The 27,003-nt window shown below is 37.0% G+C and overlaps 1 protein-coding gene across 3 annotated transcripts in view; it reads right to left on the bottom strand.

Moving 5' to 3' along the window:
- The window catches only part of ATG4C (autophagy related 4C cysteine peptidase), a 36,410-nt gene extending 10,070 nt beyond the window's left edge, over positions 1-26,340 (bottom strand). Inside the window, exons 1-11 of one of the 3 annotated variants that reach the window (XM_067535486.1) lie at positions 26,096-26,340; positions 20,803-20,931; positions 19,105-19,188; positions 18,158-18,391; positions 15,818-16,148; positions 13,651-13,721; positions 11,749-11,885; positions 8,894-8,972; positions 8,152-8,228; positions 5,124-5,241; positions 3,859-3,965 (exon numbers count right to left, since the gene is read on the bottom strand). In XM_067535486.1, the coding sequence (XP_067391587.1) occupies positions 5,161-5,241; positions 8,152-8,228; positions 8,894-8,972; positions 11,749-11,885; positions 13,651-13,721; positions 15,818-16,148; positions 18,158-18,391; positions 19,105-19,188; positions 20,803-20,878 (1,170 nt within the window). In that variant the 5' untranslated portion in view covers positions 20,879-20,931; positions 26,096-26,340 and the 3' untranslated portion in view covers positions 3,859-3,965; positions 5,124-5,160. Of the gene's footprint in view, positions 1-3,845; positions 3,966-5,123; positions 5,242-8,151; positions 8,229-8,893; positions 8,973-11,748; positions 11,886-13,650; positions 13,722-15,817; positions 16,149-18,157; positions 18,392-19,104; positions 19,189-20,802; positions 20,932-26,095 lie in introns of those variants that run through there. The other 2 variants (XR_010917528.1, XM_067535484.1) reach the window with 2 other exon arrangements.
- Positions 26,341-27,003: the final 663 nt, after the last annotated feature.

The raw sequence follows: 27,003 nt of genomic DNA, 5'->3' as shown, positions 1-27,003 counted from the left end.
AGATGACAGAAGACTGTCTCATTAGCATGACACCTCTCTGAATACTAAATACTAAGGGAAATTATAAAAGATTAGAGAAGAAGAAAGTAAACTAGAAAAGATTGGTCATGTCATAATTGCAGTATGGAACTTGATTAAAATTAGCAACTATTTCCAAATTGCATATCACTCAGGGACTACCACCACCTTCCAAGTAAATGGGCAAATTCTGGACGTGGGTTTTCATCAATATTCTAGCTTTCAAAAAAGTTAATGCAAAAGTGTGTATGTACATAACATTTGTGATATAAGATATTTCCATCTAGAAGTTTATGTGAATAGGAGACTCTGAAGAGATCTCATGAATTTGACATGCTGATTCCCATTAGCTAAGCAACATTTCTAAAACATTTATCTCTAATATCTGCTCAGTGGACACAGATAACAAAGACGACAGACCCTTCCAAATGAATAAATCCCTGTGGTTCTCAAACATGTATGTTTTTTTACAACCGTCCCTACTCCCTTTTCTGGGAAACCCATAGTACAAATTTGATCGTTGTATTTGTACCAAAGAAACACCCATTGTAAAAAAACATGAACAAAGCAACTGAGTGGTGTTCAAAGAGCTGCTTGTTTTTCTATTTAGTTGACTTATAAACATACACAAACACGCACAGAAGCTTTATCCTGTACCAGAAGCATCACTGCTTGGATAAACTGTGAGATCCTGAAAAAACATGACAAAAGCAGCTCCGCAGGCTGCAGTCTGACAACCACTGCTCTCTCTCTCACCAAAACAGGAATTTAGCTACATTTCATAATTTTCTGTAATAATTTAAAGTACATGGTCAGTAATTTTCAAAAAGCAACAACTGATGCTTTATTATTTTTATGATTTCAAGTGTATATCTACACTGTGTTTTGAAACCAATAACAGCATGTCTCAGAGCCCACGTCTACAGACTCTGACTAGCACTAGAGTGCTAAAAAGAGCAGTGTAGACATTGCAGCTTAGGCTGGAGTTCAGGCTCTGAAGCCCAAGGAGGGGAGTGGGCTTCAGGGCCCAAGCTCTAGCCTGAGCCACAATGTCTTCATTGCTGGGCTCAAACTCACTGCTGTGGGTTTTAAAAGGCAATGCAGACAAACCCTAAGATACTCTGGTCCACTTTCCAGGACTCAAGAGATAGAAAAAACACTAAAGCTGGTAAACACTGATTGGGAAATGAAACACAAACTTGAAGCTGTAGAAATAAATATTCTCACCAGTTCACTAGCTATAAAGATTATTTAGTTTTTTAAGAATTAAAATTCTACATGAAAGGCTTCAATCTGAGCCCATTGAAATGGGACAAGATCAGCCACTAACAGCTAGATTTTCAAGCTTGCTTCACCCACACCCACAGTTATGGCCCGATTTTCAGAGCCTCCAGCAGCTCCCATTATTTACATAGCATTGGGTTTATAATGCCAATGAGAAGCTATGAATACAGCAGAGCTACTACATTTATAATACAGTGTAAATGGTCTTGTGTTAAGATACCAATTGGGACTCAGGGAATCTGGGTTCTGTTCTTGATTCTGTCAAACTTCCTGTGTAAGCGTGGGCAAGTAATGTAATAGCTGTGTGCTCCAGGTTCCGATTTGTGAAACCGAGATAATACTTCCCTACCTAACAGAAACAATGTGTAAATAAATCCATTTATATTTGCAAGGTGCTCAGACACCCGGGTGATAAGCACCACAGAGAAGTCTATAAATATTGGTATATACTGTAAACAATAGAGCAGTGTTATTCAGACTTCCACGTTGCTCTTACCCAGTGCAATTATGAGCCCTTTGTGTTGAATCTTATCCAACTTCTACTCTGACTCAGAGTCCATTTTTTTACAGCAACCTCATTTTTTCATTTGTTTCACTATAGAACTCAGGTATCAAAGTATGATTTTGCTCCCAGTACCTTAAATTCCAGAAACTCAGGGTTGCTTAAAAGCAGGTGCACAGCTATCTGGGATAATAATTACAAAAACAGAAGCCAATCTGAGCACAATGTGGATGGATTTTCAACCATCACTTCCTTCTGGACACTTAGTTTGAATGCCACAATTTTTTTCTCTTGATTGAATTTCTGCGACCAGTGGCACATTCAAAACTTTCTCTCCTGAAGAACTCTACTACTTTACTTGCCACAGAAGCAAGAATCTGAAGTCCTTCATTAACCTAACTTGGATTTCCCAACTTGGAAGTACGTTGTGCCACCATTCAAGGCATTAAGTTACTCTTAAAGTGATGAAAAATGAAGATAAAAGCAGCAGTCAAAGGCCGAGCAGGAAAAATGAAGAAACTGATGGGCAGACTGGAGGATTACAGTAGGATTGTTCTTCACACAATAGTCATATGAAAACTTTCCTTTTTTTTTTTTTTTCCTGAAAATGCAGGGTCTATTTTTGGGTATACTTACACTGATGTCATCAGATTAATATTAAAGAGCCCAATCCAAAATGCTAGTAAAATAGTTTTAAAACTAAAATACAGTTCCTGTGACATTAGGCTAGATGCTATTTCAGAGCAACGAACAAATGGATGGGGAGAGAAATTCACTTGCCCTGAGATTTAAGAGGAAAACAATGGGAAAAAATAAGTAAGAGAAGAGAAGGGTCTTACATATCTCAATTTCTCATTCATTATTCTGTCATGTTTTTAAATTTCCTCTCAAACACAGCAAGGCAAGTAAACTAAATATAATGAAACTTTGCTTTTTAAACTTTCATTCCATGTCTCTGTTGCTTTAGAGTTCCTGTCCTTTAAATCTACTTTCTAGTCCTCCATGTCTGAATCATACAAAGGAAAAAGAACTTTAACAAATCTACTGACCACAATTTGTGGGTACTAAGTATAAAATCTGGATATTACTTATGGGTTCATACCTTAAATAATACAAATATTTACCGGACATAGAAAGTTATATTTTCTAACTGTTGTACAAACATTAAATCCTTGCACAGATTTGATAACAATTGTGGTACAAATTGTAATATTGTGATACATCATTTATTATTGCTGAATCCTTTCATAGACAATTTTTTATCATAAAACATTTTGTTGTTTGGTACCATAGCTAACACAACATGCATTAGCACTGTATCACATTATTGGCATTCATACACAGCAAGAGAGTCAAGAAGAAAATGTCTATCAATTAAACTCAAACCTACCTAAATAAACCTATTCCTATATTCTTCAAGTGGAACGGCCATGATTAGGTAGGTTTACTAGGTGATACCTGCTTGCTGATTTAAAACAGTGCTTCCAAATCATAAAAGTATTGCTTTATCTTGATATGTAATAAAAAAGCACTTATATTAAAAAGAAAAAATGCAGAGTTTTGGTTTGCTCAAATATTTCCATTTTTAAAAAATTTCATCCCAAGAGATTATTTGCATTTTAAAAATTCCTCTTCAGGTAGAAGACAATCCAATGACTGGAAAAGGTGCTGTCTGCAAAAATATTTTCATTTCAATAGTGCCACCTAGTGGAATAATCATAAATGGAGTCTACATAACAGATACTACACTGGTTTGTTTCAGTCAGCCTCTTATCCATATCTTCTCTTAGCAATCATCTCAACACACAATTAAGGTGTTTTTTACATTTACATATTTTACATGTTCATATTATGGGATGCAGAAATATTCTAGAATTCTTGTATGTTTCTGCTTCATCAACAATGCGCATTTCTAGAACAGGATGTGTTCTATTTATTATATCGAAGACCATATTTGCTATCCTTAACATATACAGTACATACATACTATCAAGCACTAATATCAGACTGAGATACCTCTTCCATAAATTTCAACTCTTACCTTAGTTATTTCTTCAGAAATTCTTTCAAAGTCTTGCATGTTTCTACAATAAAATCCTATCGTACAGCTAGGATCCATGTTTTTGAATGACATCTTTTTGGGAGAAGGACAGTGAAACGACTGCAATTATTGAGATAAAAACATTGTAAAGATCTTTTAAAGACGTAAGGCACAGATATCAATGCACTTGGCCTTTCTATTATTAATGGCCTTAACATATAATTTACCATGCCACATATGTTCCAAAACCAGTACCAGTTTCTAAAGTTATTTCTGTCCCCCAAAACATTCAAGTTATTTCACCCCTTGACATTCATAAAACTACATAACCTAGTAGAGTTTATGTTCTATTTTCCAAGCTTCCACATTATGCCACATTAATGCCAGTCCAAAAAAGGATGTGACATCTGTCAAAGGTTTGCAGCTCTAGACAACATTTTATGAATATTCCCAAGGTAGAGAAGGCAAATGCTCCTCTGCAAAGTGCATTTGTAGCGACATTTGAACTCTTACAGTTATTGTATAGCACCACTACCCATTACCTCCTTCCTTTCACACCTCCATAAAAGAGAAATGATGGAATGAACCAACCTGAAATATTTTCATTAGCAAGCGAAATGGACAAAAAATGGCCGAGCATTACAATATATACCACCAGTACAAAAATCCACTTCATATTTTACACACACAAGTTTTATTTTAAATGCAAAATTTGTTCTTAGGACAGATGCCGCATTGACAGCCTTTAAAATGAAAACTATGAGCATTAGTGGTGCAAACGTCCCTACACTGCTTCACCCCGGATCCAGAAAGAATACATATAGGGTAGTTCACGTCAGTCTCCATGCCCATTCATTCAGTACAGAGACTGAACACTGTGGGTTTTGTGTTTATATGGAGCTGGACAAAAGTCATTAACTCATTTCACATGTCACAGAAGAGAATCTGATGGTTAAACCATTTGGTCACTACTGATCTAGGCTGCAATCAACCAGTGATCTAAAGGTGAAAGGCTCTATTTATCCTATTACTACTACCCAGAGCTTTCCATACACCAGATCCTCTATTAAATCACTAATAATCCTCTTATAATAGCTTAGTATTTAAATCGAACAAATCTAAACACTCCACATTTCATGTTCTACTGAGACTTGACTAGTTGTTATATCCTCTGAGTACTTCCCAAGTGACCAATATGAAAGGAATTCATGTGAAATACATATTTAGATGTGCATTAGGCACAAACTCAGTTATTTTGACATAAGGATAAGAGCTAACCTGGCTCTACAGAAACAGCAACACCAGCAAGCTACTATTATCCAGCACCCTTTTGGAGTAGAATCTCTCTTCCTAACACCTTCCAACTTTTCATTTTTAAGCTAGGTAAAAAGCACACCTGTAAGAGTGCAGAGAAGTACATACAATTATTTTAAGGTGTTTCTCATTGTGAGAGTTGCACACTATTGACATGTATTGCTCTTTACTACTGACTGGTCCAGTTACAAATAAAAGAGTTTACATTTTATATTAAATTTTGTTACAAAATTGATAAAGATTAGCAAGTTATATTTCTGCCAGACTGTGACACCTATTTATTGTGTTTTCCCTAATATTGCCCAATTATAATACCCAGTTCACAGTTAGACATGGGAAGTCTGCTTTAAATAAAACATTTCAACAGCAACATTAAAGGTGGTATTGGAACATCCTAAAAATAGTTTTGTAGTATGTTCAGGGTGAGTATTATTAATGCTGTGAAAGTCACTGCCACAAAGAAAAGTGGGGAGGCATATTTTTTCCACTCATCCAAACAAATGGATTCTAGAAGCCAATACAGAGTGGATTGATTTCCAACTTATTCTGGACGATTTGTCAATTTTGAAAATACTTCCTACAGAGAAAGCTAACAAGCTATTATCCACACTAAGACAGCAATTTCTGCTTATGTTTGACACTTCTGGACAAAGACAGAATACTATTCAATGTACTGAGCATGACGTTCCGATACATGATCCTGTATCCAGAAAAGCAATATGATATGATCAAGCCAACCTGACAGCTTGTGGATCTTCTAAATACATTTAAAGCTTATTATTATTTGGAAATTCTTATTAATGACACCTAACAGCATGCTCTGGTGGATAAATCTCAGGACTAGGAGCCCACATTTGTAGGTTCTATTCCTGGCTCACTGATCTGCTGTATATCCTTGGACAAGTTTCCCCTCCAACCTCTTATCTAGTTAGACTACAAGATCTTCATGGCAGGAACTGTATTTTATTATGCACTTGCACAGTGCTTAGCAGGATGGGTCACTGATACTAGTTGGGAGTATACAGGCACTACCGTAAAACAAATAATTTGCTCTTTTACCAGTTCCATCTGAGGACCTCAGAAGGGTCTCAAAATGGGGAAAGTTTTAGATATAGAACATTTTTTTCCTTTTGCTTGGGTCTATAAAGAGGACCTACATTTCTTTTTAAATTCAGAACCACTAGTTTTCTAGAGGGAACTATATACTCTCAGACTACATGACATCTTAATTAAAGCACCTTGTTAAAATTAAAAATTAAAATTAGTTTCAATATTGCTTTAAACCAGTGCTAGGTTTTAAAATTTTATATACTAGTGTTTATAATAAGCTTAAACATGTCTTAACGGTTCTGTTAAACACACTACTGGATAATATTTCGATTAAGAGATTATGATTCACTTCAGCAGGTTACCTCTTTGAGGTTGGTATAACAACTGAACTTTACTGACAACAGTATTAGACAAAGACATTGAAATAATCCCTGCTCTTTTCTCTGTTTTAAACCAAATGTTATACAGTAGCAACAGCTCTGGGGCCACAGTAAAGTTGTATACTTCATTACAAACCATTTGATTTGCGTTTTAAATTTAACCAAATTTAATCAATTTAAGAATGTGCTGAAGTCCCCTTAACTGGCAGATTAAGGGGTGTACTCACAACACAAGTTTAAAAGAGCATTTCTTCCCACATCTCCAAATCTGTGCAAGGATTTGCAGCAAATCAATAAGTGTTATCATAGTATGCACTTTGCTGGTGACATCACAGCCACAGAATCCTGCTAGAGCCAACCAATATGGGGGCAGGTAAATGTCCCTCCTTCCCAAAATAGAGTGTCTTTTTGTGAAATTGTGTTTTTAGGTTTTGTAATGTTTAACTTGGCAAAACCCCACAGTGTTAAGAACTACACGCTAGTGTAGCTCTATGCTCCAGTGGCCTGATCTTCCAAGGTGCTGTGAACGAACAGATCAACAAGAGCAGATGGGTTCTGTAGCTGATAAAGTATGATTCAGTGGAAATTGGAGATTCATGTATAGGCTGGATGTCACAGGATTCAGAAGTAATAGTTTTAAACTGCTGTATTGAGTACCTCTTTTAGCATGAGCATTGGGGACATACTGCTTGTAAATGCAGTTCTTTAGTACCTTTTCCTGGATTTACTACTTTTTTTTTTTTTTTTAAATGGAGGAGGGGAGAAAATACTAATGTAAAAGTCTGATTTTTCAAGACCTAGACAGAGCCTGACAAGATGCATTAACTATAACCAGAAGGAGACAGCATGCCATAGCTAAAAAAAGAAACAGCAACTACACTTTCAGACTTGACAAGCCCTTGAAAGCTACTGATCCATGGAGCTACCTTGATTAAAAATAATAAAAAAACAACCAGTTAAAATGAACAGCATAGAAGACATGAATAAAAGTAATACAATCATGGAAAATTCTGATCTAAGCAGCTAAATGAATGACCTATAAAGTAATTAAGAGTAGACAACAGTACTGAAATGGTAACCACCAAGTCTGACTAGACAATAGACGGCAAATTCCCGGTCAAAGAAGCAGAGGGTAAATTTATGTAGTCTGTGGTTCAAAACAAAGCTGAACCCTAACGCCTATTACATAGTAGCATATATTTCTGACACCAATTCATTATTATTATTTTAAAAGAACCCATGTATAATGTTTAAAGTCTGTGGTAATGCCTATCTGTCTATAATGGAAAATTACTTGGTGACATGATCATTTCTTTGTGGAGGCTGTCTGGTATATAAAAAGATACAGACAAAGATAAATGAATATATAATAAATTAAAATCTACTGTCGAGTATTTAACCTTTGGTCATTTTTGTTGATTATAGGTCTATAAAGAGGGGCAAAAAATTTGACAAATAACATGTAACTGTAAAACCGTAAAAACAGCTAGCTAGAACATCTCTAAATAATTAGTGTTTGATTCATATGGGAAAAAACAGTACCAGCTCTTTATCCACACTACCTCAAGAGGGAAATCCTTTATGCTGACATCTACAAAAGATTGGCAGTAATGAGGATCCATGTAAATCAAACTGTCATCTACAAGGACAAAACAGAAGACAAGTAATTCAAAAAACACCTTATTATAACACTGCTTACAATCCAATTTCTATGCAGAACAACTGAAAAAAAAGGCAGCAAGTAACTGCTTGCCAGACTGATATTCATTGACTGAAGCATAGGTTTTTGCAGGACAGATTAATTTTTGCATAATCAAATATGCTTGTATAAGCAGAATTTTTATAAAGTGATGAGACTGTCATTTAATTTTTGGTGATAAAATTACTTTTACAAACACACAATTATATTCTAGAGTTTGCGTATGAAAAATGCATTGTGCTGCTTCATCCTGACAGGAAGAACATATTGCTTGTCATTTGAGCATCAACTAGCACCACTTAAACTGGCAAAAAGTAAATATGTAAATAAGAACTGCCAGATAGTAGCAGCAAAGGCTTCTAAAGTTTGGTGAAACAGATAAATTATGCCTTGTTTATGCAACAAAGGAAATTAAATGTACATTTTATAGAATCCAATTACTATGTGGGGCAAATGACAAATGACTGGACTTTGGCAGATTTGATGAATTAATAAGGTTCTCATTTTGCTATTTTAATCATTTTACTTCCCACTGATCCTTTATTAACTTGCTAGCTCTTAAAAGGAAAAAACACTAAAAAAACATCTCTTATTAAAACACTAACCTTGAAATCCAGCAAAGTAATAGGACTGCTTAGGTTTCCCACCAATAATACCAACACAGTACTCAAGGCTCAAAATTCCCTGACAATAAAATAATAATTCAGATTTAAAGGTTAACAGAAGAAAGTGAGGAATTAAAGTAACATGATGTAACTTTACTCATCTCATTTTTCCTGACCATCTTTAGAGTGAGGTCAGGGTGAATGGCTTATGGTAGTATATTGGCAGACATTCAAGAAGGGATGACCCGTCTGTTCTGAGGTGATCATAGTTTAAAGACAGGCAGGACAATTTAGAAGAGGAGAACAATAAATGTAACATAATAAAAATTGGAGTCACTGTAGGCTGCATGGCATGAAGTTTTACATATTTTATAGTTTTATGTTCAGTGGCCAATGACTGAGTCCCTCCCTCCCATTCATAGGTAAAAGGCCCACTCAGACAGATTCACATCACAGGAAGAGGGGCCAGTTGAAGCTGCAGCTGCTTGTAAGAGCAGTAGCCCTAAAAGACAAAAGGAGGTAAGAAAGGAACACCAGTGCTGCCTCTTTTTTTCCCAATTCCTCACTGATCTAATCTGTGTCAGCTTTGAGGAGAAACTCCTTATGTATACCTGAAGAGGATAAACAGCAGAGGGTTGGGCAGAAGTACATGTGTCACCCCTCACACAGGAACTAGTAGAAGCCAAGAGGGATAGATGGAGAAACATTGCCCTGGAAGAAAGTCTGGGAAGGACTCTGATGTCCAACACAGGCCAACATGAGGAATTAATCTCTCCTCCACCCCAAAAGTCTACCATGTGAGCTAAAATGGCAGAGACGCTTTTACCCCAATTTCTAGGACTATACCCACTAAAGGTAAGATCATTACACTATCAATTACATTGTGAAGATTCTATCTCAACAAGAAGTTTGGCCTTAAAAGACAATATTAACAAACAACATTTCTTCTTTTGCAGAGCTATCACATTCCTAACCCAAGATACTAATAACATGGAAACCAACTTCAGAATGGTTTAAATGGGTAAGAGGGAAGTACCATTTATTTCAAATATTAACAAGGGCTAAAACACAAGAGCTATTTTTGATGATTTAGCATTACAAAATACGATTATGCATATAAGATAAAGAGAGGAAAACAGTTTAAATCTGTCTCCACTCAACCTATGCCAGTGCAGCAAAACTGAAACAGAGAATACTTAGGTAAAGCAAAGGTATGACTTCCCTATGGGAATCAGGCATTTTTCTTGTATAACGGTATTATAAATGAATCAAGTAACAACCATCATCCACAAATCGCCAAATCTCTTGTAAACACTTATTTACTTAATTCAGTTCTAAAGTCTGCATTTTCATTTACTTAAATCCACACCAAAGATATTAAGTCACTTTCAATGAATAATGAAAGCAGGATGATTGATGCATGCAATTGAAACCTCTCTTATCACAGCACCAGTGAGATAGATCTGCAAATGACCACACGTTTCTCAGTAAAACAGTGGTCAACATCACTACAGAAGCACACATTAAAGAAGAGCGACCACACCAGATCAGAAACTTTTATGCAAAATAGCAGCAAAAGTAGTCTGTGTGTTAGCCTACAAATAAAGACACTATTATTCTACATTCAGAGATTCCAAAGCTCTTCGGCAGAACTGTTGTATGGGTGTAGTGTTCCTAGATCAGGTCTGCAATCACGGACATATCTTACTGTGCCAGAACTAATCAGCAAAGAGCAAAAGTTCTTATAAAACCAACTGTCTAGATACACAAGGAAAAGAATCAGAAAAGAAAAGCTACTTCATACTTTATTCCTTAAATAAAAGATTTCACAGTTCTGTCCTTCTTGGTTATAAAAGTTTTTTTTTATAATTCTTTCTGAAACTTTGTAATAAAATGGAAGTGATAGTCAAGAGAAAGGAAAAATAGGTAAGGTAACAAAGTGCCCATCTCTCAGATTTTCTTCATGCTACTGAGCAGGTTTTTTACAAATGTACACAGACTCAAAAGGAAGATTCTCTGTGATTAACAATAGGATAGTAAAAACAAGAGTTAAGCAAGCTCTGCTGGTTGAAGAGAAGAACTACCAACATATGCTCAGTGGGCATCAGAATTATGGTCCAGTTCCTTATAGACCATTTTTAAGTGTTCAGTTAAATAAGCTGAACCTTTATTAACAAGAAGTTAGTCTAGTAAGGGAGTTGTTTGTTAGGTTCTTCCAGCTCTGTCCTGAAATTTGATGCATTGTGGTTTTGGTGGGTTTTTTTCATCCTTAGTCATTACTCTCTTCTTCCACATACAGTCATCCTAACCACCAGCTATTGAAATAATGGCCACAGAAACTGCTAAGTGGGTTAAAGGATTAGAACCCTTCAAACTGGGGGGCGGGGGGGAGGAGGGGGGGGGGGAATAGGTAGAAGGAATAAGCTGTGAAAGTGCAGCTGGTAGTCTTCAGTATTTGCTATATAAGAATTTTAAAAAACCCCAAAAATAAGCACCTTGGTTTATATTTTTTAAATGATGATTAATATGAAAATCCATGTAAGACACCACAAATATAAATACTGTAGGTATACTAAATTATTATTTATAATTTGAGTCACTGCACTGGTGTCTTTTCAGGCAGCTACTTTAGGAATGGAATAGTTATAACTGCTTTACCGTAGCACATCATGTGCTCTGCAATTATGTGTGATCTTGTAATATTGACATTTAAAATCTGTAAAGTCAAACTTTACAACTTACAACTGTAAAATCATCACCACGTATTTAATAGCTAGAAGATTACCACTATGAAGAATCTTTTCATATCTAGTGCTACTGTTTGAAAAAAAGAAGAATGAACTCTTATTTCATACCTTTACAAGCTCCAAGTAGTCCATGTTGGTTCTCTCTCCACCGAGTCTTACAGGAACTAATATAATTACAGCTTTTGTATCTGCTTTTTCAGAGCCCATAGAAGAGCACTGTCTATCAACAACATCCAGATTGTAAACTGAAAATAAGATCATGAATATATCTGAGGCTCATTAAAGTACACATGTAATTTTTATTTTATTTTTTTAAATACCTTTTACAAAACTTAATATGCCTCCAAAATCACAACATTTAGGCAGCATAAACCAAAACTATGCATTTCTTTAAAAATGACACTCTCCACATTAAACAGCCTTCCTGAAAAATCTGTATTAATAAAAATTAATTACATTTTCCTCACTCCTGAGTGGCATTTTTCTAGAATGATACGTTACACCATTGAGTTCAATAGTTGGAAAAAGTAGCATGTAGGGTGTAGGAATGCAGTTATTGAGAAGAGCAGAGAAACATTTCTTCCATATTTTTTTAAATGAAGGGACAGTTTAAAATTTGATCCTAGAACTAACTTTCGTATAAAAAAAAAAAAAAACATATAAAAGCTTGTAACCAATAGAAACATTTACACATTTAAAAATAAAATAAAAAACAAATCAAAGAAAAGCTTTTTAAAAAAAATCATGTCCCAACAATATAGTATTAGATCCTAAGTTAAACAAATATAAAATTAATATCATTGTTTTTCTTCCTCCGCTCTGAGAGAAGTGCATAAAAAACAGACAAAAAACAAAGTACAATATTCAATAAAATTAATACTAGATGGGATTTTTTAAAATTCTCTCACTTTTCATACCCTAAGGTATTAACTGTAACATGGTAAAGAAATGTGTTTATAATATACAATTAAATTGAATGTGTCCCTTTAAAACTAGCTTGCTAAGCAGGGATACCATTCCTTTCTGTGATCTCCCAAGATCAGCTATATCATAAAAATGAATAATTTTGGCAACTGAACACAGCTATAGAAGTAATACATTATGCTTTCATTTGAAAGCCTGGATTACACTAATGATGATGGCAAAGGTTTATTACATATTTAGTTTATCTTGTCATCCTCCTTCTCTATTCCCGCATTTCCCAGAACCTTAAATCTACCCTGCCCATGATAACAACCAAGTATTTAAAAGCATTTGTGTTTTTGAGATGTCTTGTACATCGTGTTAGAGTAGAAAACGGGCCGTCATTGTGTTTGGTTTATTGTCCTGCTCAGACCTTTGAGCTTTGAAAGAAAACTGACTAGATTTATTACTACCAGAAACTGATGTATTAACTTTTCCATGGACATGTTCCTGCAAGAAAAAGGACCTTTTTGATGCGAGGAGAATGCAGCTTAATAGTTAAGAATATGCATAATCAATTAAATTACTGATTGCTTTTTATTTTGGTTTGGGTTTATTTTTTTCATTTGTTTTTAAGAAAAATCTCTAACACTTTCTGCCTTCCACCAAAAGGCAAAAGAAAGGCAGGGAAGGGGAAAGTAAACCAGTTTATTTATTTTAATGAGAAGGCCTAACATCAAAACCAACAGATTCCCTAGAATCAAATAAGTCATAGGAGTGAAATTATACATGCCAAGGAAATTAGAAAGAAAAAAGCATCCTCAAATTATTTTGAGTGCCATTATCCTAATCAGATGTCAAATCAAGGAATTTACGAAGTTTTCCATTTATTATGTTTGATTCATCAAGACAAAAGCCAAAGGTGTAGTGCAGGAACCAATAACAGCTCTGACTACATGATTCCAATTTATAGGATTTCAAAACATATTTCGAGCATTTAGTTTTTTCCTTGGAAACGTTAATATTGTTGTGCATGAGCACTAATTGAAAAGCATAAATAAAGTGCTCAGAATGTTGACCAAAACTTACAATAGCCTCATCACTTACCTGTACAGTCCTGAGCAACATAGATAGTTATCCCCTGTAACTCAGGGTCTCTTGCTTCTTCAACAGCTTTCCTAAGTACAAATAAAAGATTATTTGATAGAGTATTTAATTTCAAGAAATTAACAGTAAATTCAATTTAGACTCTTGATTTTTAGAGATACTTGAATTTAAAAGCAACTGATTTCAAAATAACGAGAGTTCTGTAGCACTTTAAAGACTAACAGATTTAATTTCTGTACGCATAAGCTTTCGTGGGCTCCAGCCCACTTCCTCAGATATTTCAGTTTCCAATAGGTCACCCTTTAAACAGCAATCCCTTAAAACAAAATAAGTTGAAGTTTATTTTATTTTATTTTTTTGGTTTTTTTCCAGCCCCCCTGTAGAATATTTATAAGAGCCTTTCCAGCAAAGCAGAAACTGACTGGCTATTAAGAAACAGTGAAAGTGTCAATACACAGAATGATGTTAAATGCACAAAACTAACTAACTACACACAAACAAATACACAAACACACAGCTTGCTCCTCCTCCCACACTTTTGGTTATAATAATCTTTGATCTTATTTGTAACTATAGGAAATCTTTAGTAAAAGGCGAAAGATTTATATGATCCGAAGAGAAACCAGAAATGAGATTGTCAAGTTGATAGGGTTTCCTTTAACTAGACTTCAAAGAAGTATTGCTCAGTATGAACTCACAGCTAACCTAAGACGACAAGCTAAAGATATATAGAATTAGCTTAAAACATCTATTAGAACAAAAACTAACATTTGAACAGCTCCAAGGTTTCACTGAAACTTTTAAAAAGGTAATTGCAATACTAAATTAGCCTCAGAAGAATAACAGTAATGGACCTAAAGACTAAAAAGAAATATATGTCGAGAGTCTGAATCATGATCAGTAGTGAAGGACAAAATCTGTAAAGAAATTAAAAACTGTTCAAAATAGAAGATTAGCCTTTGATTTCTGATTCGTGATTGTATGAAATGGTCGCTATCCCTTTATTTCACAATATATTCTGAAGAATCATTTAACATAGTCATTCTCAAGTTATGGGAGTTATATATTCTCAATACTGCCTGCAGTAAGAGGGAAGGGAAAGCGGAGTTCTAGGAAAGGAGAGCTTGGCAATGTTTGAATTATGGTGGGTATTATGTTGAAGGTACATGACCTGATCATGTGGTTCCTGAAGCCAAATATACTTTTGCAAATTAGAAAGTGAATTAGTAGAAAATATTTTTTGAAATTTCACAAAAAAGTCAATTTCAATTATCTACCACATGAAGAAAATATTACAAATACAGGCAAATACATAAATAACCTTCACCTGTCATAGAACAAACACTGTAGTATTTCAATGTAGGCTCATTCAAGGAGAGTATACTTGTATATGAAATTATTCCAGCATCTACATAAATGTAGAAAAATTACATCTGAACTTTGACCTCTCATGCTTAGGTGACTTATTAATGATTCCGTTTATGGCTAAACTGGGACCCACCTAGAACATAAGACTATAAAAAACAAAATAAGTAGTATCCAAAGAAATGACATATAAAGTCACACAGTACAGAGAAATTTGACTTGTTTTTTTTTTATTCACACTGAATGTCAAAGATCTTTTACTTCTATTATGATATAATTATAATATTAATAGTCCCATACATTTACAGTTTCACAAGAATTTGATGTGTGCAAGAAATGCTGAAAACATCAATTTTAGTTCTGACATTTCATTACACTATCAGTACATTACAGCCCCCAGGTTACAGTATTAAAAAAACCCTATAATGTTATGCATGTTCCAAGGTTGAAAGAGTGGTTAGTTTTTAGAACATTCATTAAAGGCAGCCCTATTTAAAGACCAGGTATGGAGAGACCTTGGATCTCTTGTTTCCCAAACTAGAGAAAAATAGGAATGTTTCAGAAATAAATGACAAGATTGGACAGAGACTCACACTTCAGTTCCTGAATCTGCTATTTCCCTTCCTATCTCTAAAAAAATAGCTCTTCTAAATTGTTAGTAACATGGGCATGTTGCTAAGACAATAATTAATGGTTAAGTGTCCAATTAACCTGAAGAAATCTCAAGACATTTCTAAATGTTTCTTCCATAACACTTAAGGCATTGCAATAATGAAGGATAATTTTAAAAGATTTTTTTTACCTTAAAATGTGTGCTACTACAGCAGGCCCATACCAGTCTCCAGCTATTTTCCCAGACTTCTTTCCATATTCTATTAGCTGATGCAAGCCAAAAGACACTAGTGGAGAATCTCCAAACCAAGAGATTATTTTTCTATGATAAACTTCATCTCTCATTTTACTGTCACCACAGTTTCTCTTTAGTGCTTCCTTATGATCGTTTGACAGGACCTTGGGTTCTCTCTCCCCTGTAAGGGATGCTTCAAATGATGCAGTCAGCTTTTTTACTGTGTGGCTTGTCCATGATTCAGAGTCTGAATTTTCAATGTCCAATGCATCTGACCAGGTCCAGGCTGCAGAAGAATAATTTTTAAAGACATGTTTTACACTTCTTCCTAACAGTAAGTTTTCTGTATAAATACCAAAAAAAAAAATGACCATTTTTAATAAGACCAACTATCTGTGCTTTACACAGACATGCAAATGCTAGTGATAAGAATCTAGGCAAGGAAAATTTTTTCCAACAGCAGTACAATATAGTTGTGCTATTTTTATTTGTGCAAGGGAGAGGGGGAAGAAAGGAAGACACTAGCCACATTGCTCTTGTTGCACACGCCTCCTCTCTTTAAACTGATGGGCGCCCATATTTTAGTAGCTCCAAAGTAGTGCAGCACATGACTCACAAATCAGGCTGCATGATGAATAGTACAAGAATTCTTTTTAAGTGTAGTTGTTAAAAAATACACTTTAGATTTAGACTAGTCAAGATCCTTTTGTCTTGGTCATGTTAAACTGGGCCATTCCTAGAGCCTCACATGCAAATTCATATTTAGTCTTCTATCCAGATTGTGCAGGGGGTTTTTAAAATTTAAATAAAAGATTTATGTGAAACAAAAGCTGTATTTATGGCAACGCTGGGGTAGGATCAGGGGATAAGCCTTTTCCAAGCAAAATAATTTTATATGTTTGGATTTTGGGGTTAGGGCAAATGGAACAAAATAATATTTTATGAGCAGACAAAGTGCTTACAACAGAAAGAATGCTAACTGTCAACTACACAGTTCAATTTTGCCATTGGACCTCTAAAGAATAGTCAGAACTGCATTTGCTGATGTGGTGGCTTAGGGCTTTATAGATACAAGAACCATGCAAGATTTTGGTTCTTGGCTTACATAATACTTGCACAGTAAGTGCAAAATATTACTGAACTGGACCTTCAGAATGCCATGCTGTGTATGTTATAACTAACATAGCCTTCATAGACCAGCAAATGGCTGAACAAACAAAACAACACACTCCCTTGCGACAAACCAGAGTTTGGGAGTGACTTCAAGCCCACTAGGTTGAAAGGTCTTTGACAATAGGTTGAAAGGTCTTTGACAACTGAACACAGGAATTGATCAATTGGCAACTGATACATCTATTATGGAAGGAAAGACTATGAAATAATTAAGAAGATGGCTGGCTTGCAGACCTAGGGTACTGAACAAACTACCATGCAAGAGACATTATATTTCTAGTCTATCACCTCTTGGGTTTGAAAGGACCAGAGAGAGCATGTGAGGTAATATGATCAACCCTTGAAAGCAATCCATTTCCCAAGGGAGGCTGTGGTTGTAAGATAGTATATCTTGAGAGAACAAGGTTCGGTTAAGAAAACACAAAAGGAAGTAGAAAAAGCCTTTTCCAAGCCCCACCAAGGAAAAATTAGTGAATGATGCAGAAAATAGATTAGAAATTTCTGTTAACCCTCTTTTACAATACAAAAACTAAAGAAAATTGAAAGGTAACAAATTTAAATCTGATAAAAGGAAATATTTTCTCCACATAGCCCACAATTAGACAGTGGAATTCATTATCACAAGATATCACTGAGGTCAAGAACCTACTAGGTTTCTAAAAAGGATTGAACATCTACATGGATAACAAGAAGATAACAATTACTGAAGTAAAGGTGTGTATTTTGTTCTATTTCTAAATCAGGAGTTTTGAAATGGATATAAAACTCTTATACTTCAGCCATAAGCTAACTTCTGGATAACAAAGGTTAGGAAGAGACTTTTGTTGTGGACAAAACTAACTTCTACAGGGTTTCATGCAGCTTCTTTTGAAGCAGCTAGTATTCACCATCATCAGATACCGGTTCGTGGACTAGACAGACCATTGGTCTAATCCATAAAGCAATTCCTATATTCTTAAAAAGCAGTCCAGAATCAAAAGCAAGCAAGCAAGCGCTTTAGCTAGCTAAGTTTAATGGATGTATGTGGGAAGGCTCACATGTTCCTCATCATTAACAAAGGGCCTACTGCACCTTGATGTTACCTCCTGACAAAAACAAAAATGTTCTAATTTTTATGCTTACCTCTACCAAGAAAATGAAGCACAAGCCCTTGAGCCAGCAGCATCTGGCCAGTTCTCAGTGTACAACCCCAACCACAGTCAGTTGTCAATGCAGATCCCTTTATCTGAGGAAATTCCTTTCTGTACGTCAACCATATTCTAGAAATAAAATCTTTACGAAATTCTTCTACATTTCCAGAAATGATTTTGTTGACTATATCCATGCGGGATCCATCTGGAGAGAGTTCATTGGATTCTGCAAGACAGACATAACACAAGTTATGGCTTTAAAATTAACCCCACAGGACTTTTGTTAATATAATTAAAATAAGATTATACTAATATTAAAAATATAGGAATCCCCTATGAGACTCCATCACCTCCTCAGCAACAAGATGCTGCGGAGACAGAAAAAGTATGTAACAGATGAAACAAAGAATGAGTCAGGAAACAGCTGTCAATTGAAACATGCCCATTTTAAAGGCTGCAGCTGCTTGATCCTGCTAAATATAAGTGGCCAAACCAAGAAAGGCTTTCTGGGAAAACGGTTCCTATAAGAGGGCAAATTTGCATAGGGAAGAGTTAACAGGGATCAAGGAAGGTATTACTTTGGTGTTGGTATTATCATTTCACACTCCTAAACAATGCTGAGTTTATATAGTACCTTTGATTAAGCCTCAGTACTGATTTTACAGATGAGTATACTCAGGCATAGATTATAAGATTTATGCACACAAAGGATGAAGTCTGATTTGACAATGGCTCGGTTCTCTGGCTTATGTGCGAATAGTGTGATGGGGCAGGTTGTAAGGCTGGTTTTGGAAGCTTAACTGAAAATGTTGTAGCTTTTCCATATTTAAATTGTGAACTTTAATTCTCTGTTAATGAAGGTTTCGGTAAATGATTACAAAGACATTCAAAGAGCAGTGCCAAAATGCGATCAGAACTAATTATATCCTTTACACTTACCATCAGACTTGAAATGGTAACATTTTCCCAGCAAGAAGACAGCAGAATTTCTGCTAAAGTAAGTTTTTGTTTTCAATACCCAACCTAAAAGAGATACAAAACAAACGAAAGTTTGTGGCTGAAACATTTCAAAACATTTCCAAAAGCATTTGATTATACAAAAAGTCACACAGGTTAGTAAGAACATGGAAACACCATATTGGAATTGGAATTATTTTATAGTTTGAATAATACAAACAGGTTCCATTGTTTTAAGAAACATGGAATGGATTTATATTCAACAAGCTTAAAATAACTTAGCCCTTATCAATACAATATCACCCACATGAGATGTTAATGCAATTTTCAGGTTTCATAGGTAAACACTAAAGTCAAGAAATACAAAAGTTAAGTTTGAATTTACGTTAACTCTGCCTTTTTGCACGAACTCATTACTATACAGTTTAATGTTGTGATTTTTTTCAATTACAATATTAAAATATTCAAGTTAAGCTTTTAACAGCAATACTAAAACAGTCACATTGCACATCCTGCAAATGTTATTGTACACAATTAATCACAAGATTAAGAAGAATACTTGAGAAAAACAGGAATAAAAAAATATACAATACAAGCAAAACGGATGCATTGATGTTGCTGTTAGAACTTAAACTTCTACATACTACACTGGCAAAACAGAATAGTGTAACATATAACTGCAAGGGGGTAGAGTTAAGGTTGCATTTTTAATCTTAACTGTTGCACTTCCTGACTTGAATATTTAATATTATCTAGACATTGCACCAACTTTTTTTTTTCCCCAAAAAAAAGTTTTGTGATTTTTTTTAGGCCCAAATCCTGCAGTCTTCACTCAAAAAGAACTCCCACTCATTTAAGATGGAAATTTTTACCTCAGGCCTTGAGGGAAAGTGGAAAAATCAAGGTAAAGGCTGATTTGGGGTTGGGAGGACGCAGTTTAAAAAGCTAACTAATTCCTCCTGACCAAGTTTTGAGGTTTACCTACTTCTGAACTATTTTGCGAGATAAAAGACAAAGGGTGAAATCCATACCCCACTGACTTCAATGGAGACAGGATTTCACCCAGAGTCTCAACTTCTTCAAAATACACTACCAGTAAGAACAGTTCACGTTGAGGCCTGGTCTACACTTAAAAATTAGATAGATCTAGCTCCATCACTCAAGGCTGTGAAAAATGTTGTACCCTTAGTCTCAGGGCTAGCTAGATCTAACCCCCGGTGTAGACACAGGTAGGTTGATAGAATTCTTCCACCAGCCTAGCTACCACCTCTTGGACAGGGGAATTAATTACATTGACAGAAAAGTCCCTTCCATTGATGAAGGAAGCATCTATACTATTGCACTACAGCTGTAGCTGTGTTGCTGTAGTATAAACATAACCTGATATTCCACAACTTCTCTGTTTAAGAATCTACGCAAAACAGTCAGGTCATATGTGCTTAATGATAATCAGCCATTTGAAAAAACAAATCCTTAAAATATTTAAATTGAAAGGGAACATCTAAATGTGTTTGTTTTCCCAAACTGTTTAGTTTATTGTTGAAATATAAATTGGTTTCAAAGACCATGTTACATTTTTGGTTAATTCATTTATTGTGTGAAATCCTGGTTCCCCACTGAAGTCAATGGCAAAACTATTTACTTAAAACTATTTACAGGATTTTAACCAGTTTCACTCACTGTATTTCATGTTGTGCCATGCCGACACAAACTTGGATTTTAGCTTTTCTACTTCATCTGTACCTGTGGCATCCATTTTCAAATTCTAGAGAAAAAGCCATCACTCTCTTGCAAGACATTGATTTGTTACTGCAAAAACAAAAAATAGAACGTATCTATGGATATAGGGTATACATTGTATAATATCACCAGTGTGCTTAGGTACTTAAACCTAGTATGACCAGAAACAATAAGCAGCTTTCAGGATCCTCCACTTCCAGGGACTGAAAAGCAATCACATGTTCTATGAATATGTAATAAAAACATTTAATTCCAAATATACAATAAAATTACTATACAAAGCTAAATAAAATATGTCCTTCAATAGCTCTCTATTGCACAATAAATTGATCTAGAGCACACAGACCACACTAGTTTACGTGACAGTGCACTGAAGTTTTAATTTGTAGTTAAAGTATGCTTGAAACCCTATAAGATAGTTTTATAAATTTATTTTGCTCATATCTAGAAAATAATACCCTGCCTTTAATAATTAAAAAAAAAAAAAAGGGAAAAAGGACACTGCAACATTGGTTTCAGGTATAAACAAGACCTTTCCAATCCAAAGAGAGTGTGTGTATTGATGAGGTGGTGTGGGGGTGGGAAGAGAGGCTGAGATGAAAGACAAAGAGGAAGGTGCTGAGGTTATGGAGGAAAAGGTAGAAAATATTTACTGAAAACAGGTTGTGTGTGTAACAGAACTGAACTGTAACTAGACCAAATACCTAATGGTGGGAGCAGCCATTACTTTGCAAACTAATTCACTTAATGTTTTAAAAAGCTACTTACAAGTTGTCAAGAAAGGGAAACTGATTTCTAGAATAATCAAACAATGAGAAATGCAGTGCATACTTACTAACATGTTAGAAGCTGCAGCACAAACGGATTCAACTTTCAAATCCTCTATTTCTTTATAATACATAAAAGCTGTATATTACCTTCACATGAGTTTTTTCTCCTAAGAACTCTGAGACAACTGAACAGAACTCCTTTAGCAGTCTGTCCATCAGCGCCACTTAATCAATAGGAAAGTTTGCTACTGAGTAATCCTGCGGCCCAAATGGCACATGCGTTGCCAATAAATAGAGGACTTTAGTTTCCACAGTTGTCAAGCTGGTACCTTTCACCAGAAATAAATTTACTTTAGAATACCTGGATCGAGAGCGTTTTCTTGCCCATGCTAAGTAGACTGGAAGTTTTAACATACACAGGTAGCTGAAAGAATTAACATCTGCTGCAAAACCAAATTTTTCTAAGCCTCAAAAATGGATAGATGTACGTCATTATAATCATCACCCTGTTTGAAGCCAAGTAGAACCATTCACTCCATGTTTTATCAAACAAGAGGGCTTACTATTATAATTAAATGGCTTGAGACATGGGTACACACCATCACTGACATTAGATCCAGTTTCCTCCCTTTAAAAGTTTGGAAATCTAAAGCCAAATCTCCTCTTCCATGAGAGGCTCTCTATTGGGTCAGGATCTGCACAGAAATGAGAGTGAGACGAAGCTGTATTAACTTTCCCTCTCTACCTTGGGAAGACTGTTTTAACCATAGGCAGCAAACACCAAGTAAAGCCTTGGCCGCACAACTCTGATTGAGTTATGTCAGTGATAAGGATGGAGAAGAGATGTCAAGGTCATAGAAGCTGGAACTAGGGTGCTGGGGGTGCTACTGCACCCCTTGCCTTGAAGTGGTTTCCATCATATACAGGATTTACAGTTTGGTTCAATGGCTCTCAGCACCCCCACTAATCAAATTGTTCCAGCACCACTGGTCAAGGTCCCCACAGCCAGTGAGAAGATACAAGGTACCGTGTCTCCGGACCTCTGTAGGGTGAAGGGTGAAAATGTAGTCCATGGCACAAAAGTATAAACACTCATATTATTCTCATGGAGCGATTTGGGTGGAAACCTGTCAAGCATTCCCTTCTACATTTTTTCCTCACACAAGAAGGAGCAATTCCGGTATTAGTTTTCATTTTGTTCACTCACGCAAACCAGGAAATAGATTAACAGTTATTTTACTAATAAAAAACACAGCAAACAGCAGCATAAAAAGTGACAACTCAACAACCTTTCCTTATTAACCAGGTCTTTTGGGAGGCGGGGAGGTTGAGGAAAATTAAGAAGGAAAGAAAAGGAGAGACTTTGTGTGGACAAGTAACAGTGATAACAGTTGTGATTATTTGGGGGAGCTGGAGAAGATTAGCTTCTTCAGGATGTGCTTGGTCCAGTCATTGCTCTCATAGGATCTATTAACAATGGTCATTTATGGCAACCCATGGCCTCTACCCAGAAATCAATAGTTATAAAACCTCTCTCTGGCTAACCTCTTAAATGAATGAACCCCCAGTATTCTGAAGAGAAACATAAATCTTGTTTTCCCTTAAAAGATGCCATACATACTGGTACACTTTTCCTTTTTATTCTCATACATTTTTTTTCCTAGAAACCCTCCTGTCTTTAGTATAATATTGAAAAGAATATCAAGTTCCAATAATCAGATTTCTTCCACTTTGGGGGGGAAACACAGTGCGCTATTCAATTCTCACACTGACAAGAATCAGGAGTAACAATTTCAGTGGAGTTATATCAATGAAAGGTCAGTGTGAGAAGAGAATCTGGCCCAACAGATACTGTTTGCTGATTTGCTGTAAGCCCTCTCTAAAATCTAAAGCTTCTGTTCTCTACTAAAGGTTTATTATAATTTTGAGAAGTTGTCTAGAAAGAAACATTATGAATGTAATCCTACCATACAGAGTGCCAGAAGATATCATACACACAAAATTCTCTGAGTATTCGCAGAATCCTAGTTACTGTGGAAAGTTATCAACCTTTTACTAACAGCCAATTTAGCTAAAGAAGACCAAGCTCTAACCTACTCTGCTTTATGCATCACCATTGAGATTGTTAGAGAAATTCTGGATTTCAGGATCTTTATTATTGATCACGTGAGACGAAAAGAACCCAATATGTTTTTCAGAAAAGAGATTGCACTTGCAGTAATGACAGTGTGTAAAATTCATATGGAAGTTATTGACAGAGACTAAATACAGAATGCCATGATATCATTTTTATAGTCACCTTTCTAACCAAAACCATACATTCGGACAGTCAATAAATTACATTCTGATCAATTTAAAGGGTATCCAAAACAGTATCCTTGAAGGGCAACTGTAGAGAACAAGCTTTTCTCTGAAGCAAAGACAGAACATTTTACCTATTCAGGATTTAATGCCGAGTAAATGCTTTTGACAGGCAGACCGTAAGGAACTGTTAGATTATCCCTTGGTACTTCAGTTGGCAGAAATTAGTGCTAGTTCTGCAAACTACACTTGTTAGTAACTTCATGGAGAGAATAGAGATATTGCTTATTCTTCTGGGATTTGTTTGCTCTAAAGGCTTTTGAATGTTAATTATCTGACTTTTGAAAACATGAGGCTGTCAAATTGCATTTTTAAATGCCCTTAAGCATAAAGAGCTATTCACCACTGTATTTTGTACTACTGGCTGCAATTTTTCATGCACTTATTTAAAAGGTATCACAGATACATATGAACTTAATGAACAAGGTTTACAGGTGCTTGCTTTGGATGATGAAGAGTAGAGAAGAGGAAGAGAAGGATGAGGGGTACAACATGAAAGATCAAAGGGCATTTACTGATATATGCAATTTGTTATTAAATTTTTAAAACATTAGAAGGTATTAAAACTCTGCTTGTTCACTCATCAACAACGAGTGAGCAGCTCTCTCTGGTGAAAAGCAGGCTTAAGCCATCAACTACTACCAAATTTAAGCTTTAGTTTAAAAAAAACACAAAGTTTGTAACCCTTGCAAACAGAATGTACTGCATTAAGTGGTCAAAGGGACAAATTTACATAGCGCTGCGTTCACGTGACAGTTATCCTTAGTCTTCCCCTGCCTACTATTGCCCTGGATCTCGTGTTTATTTACAGCTCCTCTACACAGATATATTAAAGTGACAAAATCACTTAGTATACAAGAGCACTTACACTGGGATAACTTATTTTGGTTCAGGAATGGAGTAAGCAGTACCAGTAATAGGCACTTTTATACCAGTATAACTGTGCACACACTACAGCTTTTACTAGTATAAGTAGGTTGGCATACAATAATAATAATCATAATCATAATCACCACATTCCTAAATGAACAGTTATACCAACAAAACTTTTAACGGCAAACTAATCTTTACACTGTACACTCTCCAGTGCAGGGACAGTTTTTTACAATATATCTCTGTATGTCATCCAACACAACCTACTCCCAATCTTGATCAGGGTCCCAAGCACTACCGTAATACAAATAGTAAATACTATATCTGTTAGTGTTTCCAGATTGTGACCTGAGTTACTTAGCATTATTAGAAACAAAAGTTTGACAGACTATTACCATATGAAAGCCTACTCACTAGTCTCCAAGGTTCCTGAATTGCTTGTCTTTTAAAGAAATAATGTGAATTCAAAAAAGAGCAATTACATTACATTAAACAACAATGCAGAATGGATTTATACAGCAGCAGATTAAATGCTGAACCGAATCTATTGTTGCTGGTTGTACGATTAAAGTGGTATTTCTAGTACTTCCTCACCCAGGACAGTGTCTTGGCTCCCTTCCCTTTCGGGAACAATTGTTTCCCTTGCTCGAAAAGCATGTTAAGATCTTAACCTGCTCCCCGTGCTCCAAAACTGAATCAGACAAGAAGACACATGCCTCTCACTGAACATCCTTCCCCCCCCCATCACTGCAGAGCCCTGGACTGGTGGAACCAAAGCCACCCTCCCCGGGGGGCCAAGAGGCGGGTACCCCGAGGCGCCCAGCCACCCTCCCCGGGGGGGTCAAGAGGCGGGTACCCCGAGGCGCTCAGCCCCCGGGCATCCGTGGGGAGGTGGAGGAGGGGCTCTTCCCTTGTCGTGCAGTCACCCTGTGAGAGACTCTCAGGAGCTTCCAGGGGGCACCTCACTCCATCCCCCGCCAGGGGTCACACACTGAGGCGGGAGGGCTCAGGGCAGGAGCCAGGAACCCTCCCACGGACACAGCCCGGGGAAGGCGAAGGGGTTCCCCACAGGAACCCCTCGCACCCCCGGCGGAGCTCCCTAGGCCTAATTCCACACGGGCAGGGACGCTCCCCCTGCCCGCTCCCACTAGCCCGGCCCCATTCTGGGACGCCGCAGGAGCCACGCACGCTCCCTCCGCCCGAGCCGAGGGACGGACGGAGCCGCTCACCCCACACGGGGCCGCAGCCCTCCTGCCCGGCCCGCTCATTCCAGGGCCGCGCACTCGCTGGTCCCCGCCACCGCTGCCGCCCGCCCCAGGAGATAAAAGAAGAGCCGTCAGCGTCCCAGTTCCAGCCCCTCGCTCCACATCCGGCAGCAGGAGCTGGCCCTGGGTGCGGAAGCCGCCTAGCGCCTCGGGGCACAGCGCGCCTGCAGCCGCCGGACACGCCAGAGACTACAAGTCCCAGCATGCACTTCTCCCGGGCCGGCAAGGAGAGTGCTCGGTAGCGCGCGCGCGGCATGCCGGGAGCCGTAGTCCCTGGGGACCGCCCCTCGGTTGAGGTAGCTGGGACTGGGTGTAAAGTTTTGTGTCGTCCCCCTTCCCCCGCACACTGGCCTTGTGATCGGCCGCGGCTACCGCAGTTTTGCGCCAAAGTGCCACCCCTTGGCAGAGACCAAGCCTGACAGCCACAGCCCCAAAGGTGAAGGCTGGGAGGCGCTGAGAGTGGGGGGTGGGTGACAGTGGAAATGCACCTGCTGCTGTAAATGGGCTGCACCAGTGTTTTCCCTCGTACAAGGTTTGCAGTTTGGTTCAATGGCTCTCAGCAGCCCCACTGTACAAATTGCACCAGCCCCCCTGGCTGCACCTGTAGTCCTGTCCTTGCAACCAACAGTAAATAACAACAACTGGCTCTTATGTAGCACTTTTCATCAGTTGACATCAAAACACCTTACAAAAGGAGGTCAGGATTATTGTCCTCATTTTACAGATGGAAACTGAGGCACAGAGATGGAAGGTGATGTGCCTAAGGTCACCCAGCAGGTTAGTGGCAGCTGAGACAGGAATTAGTCCTAGTCTGGTGCACTTTCCAAAAGGCAATACTGCCTCCCAATGTTAACCACCCCTGCAAGTGTCTG

Source organism: Emydura macquarii, unplaced genomic scaffold (assembly GCF_026122565.2).
Source record: "Emydura macquarii macquarii isolate MOO-44397 ecotype Brisbane River unplaced genomic scaffold, CSIRO-AGI_Emac_v2 contig_3506, whole genome shotgun sequence".
NCBI classification, from domain to species: domain Eukaryota; kingdom Metazoa; phylum Chordata; order Testudines; family Chelidae; genus Emydura; species Emydura macquarii.
The sequence above is the reverse complement of the archived record's forward strand: the minus strand, read 5'-3'. Positions and strand labels throughout refer to the sequence as shown.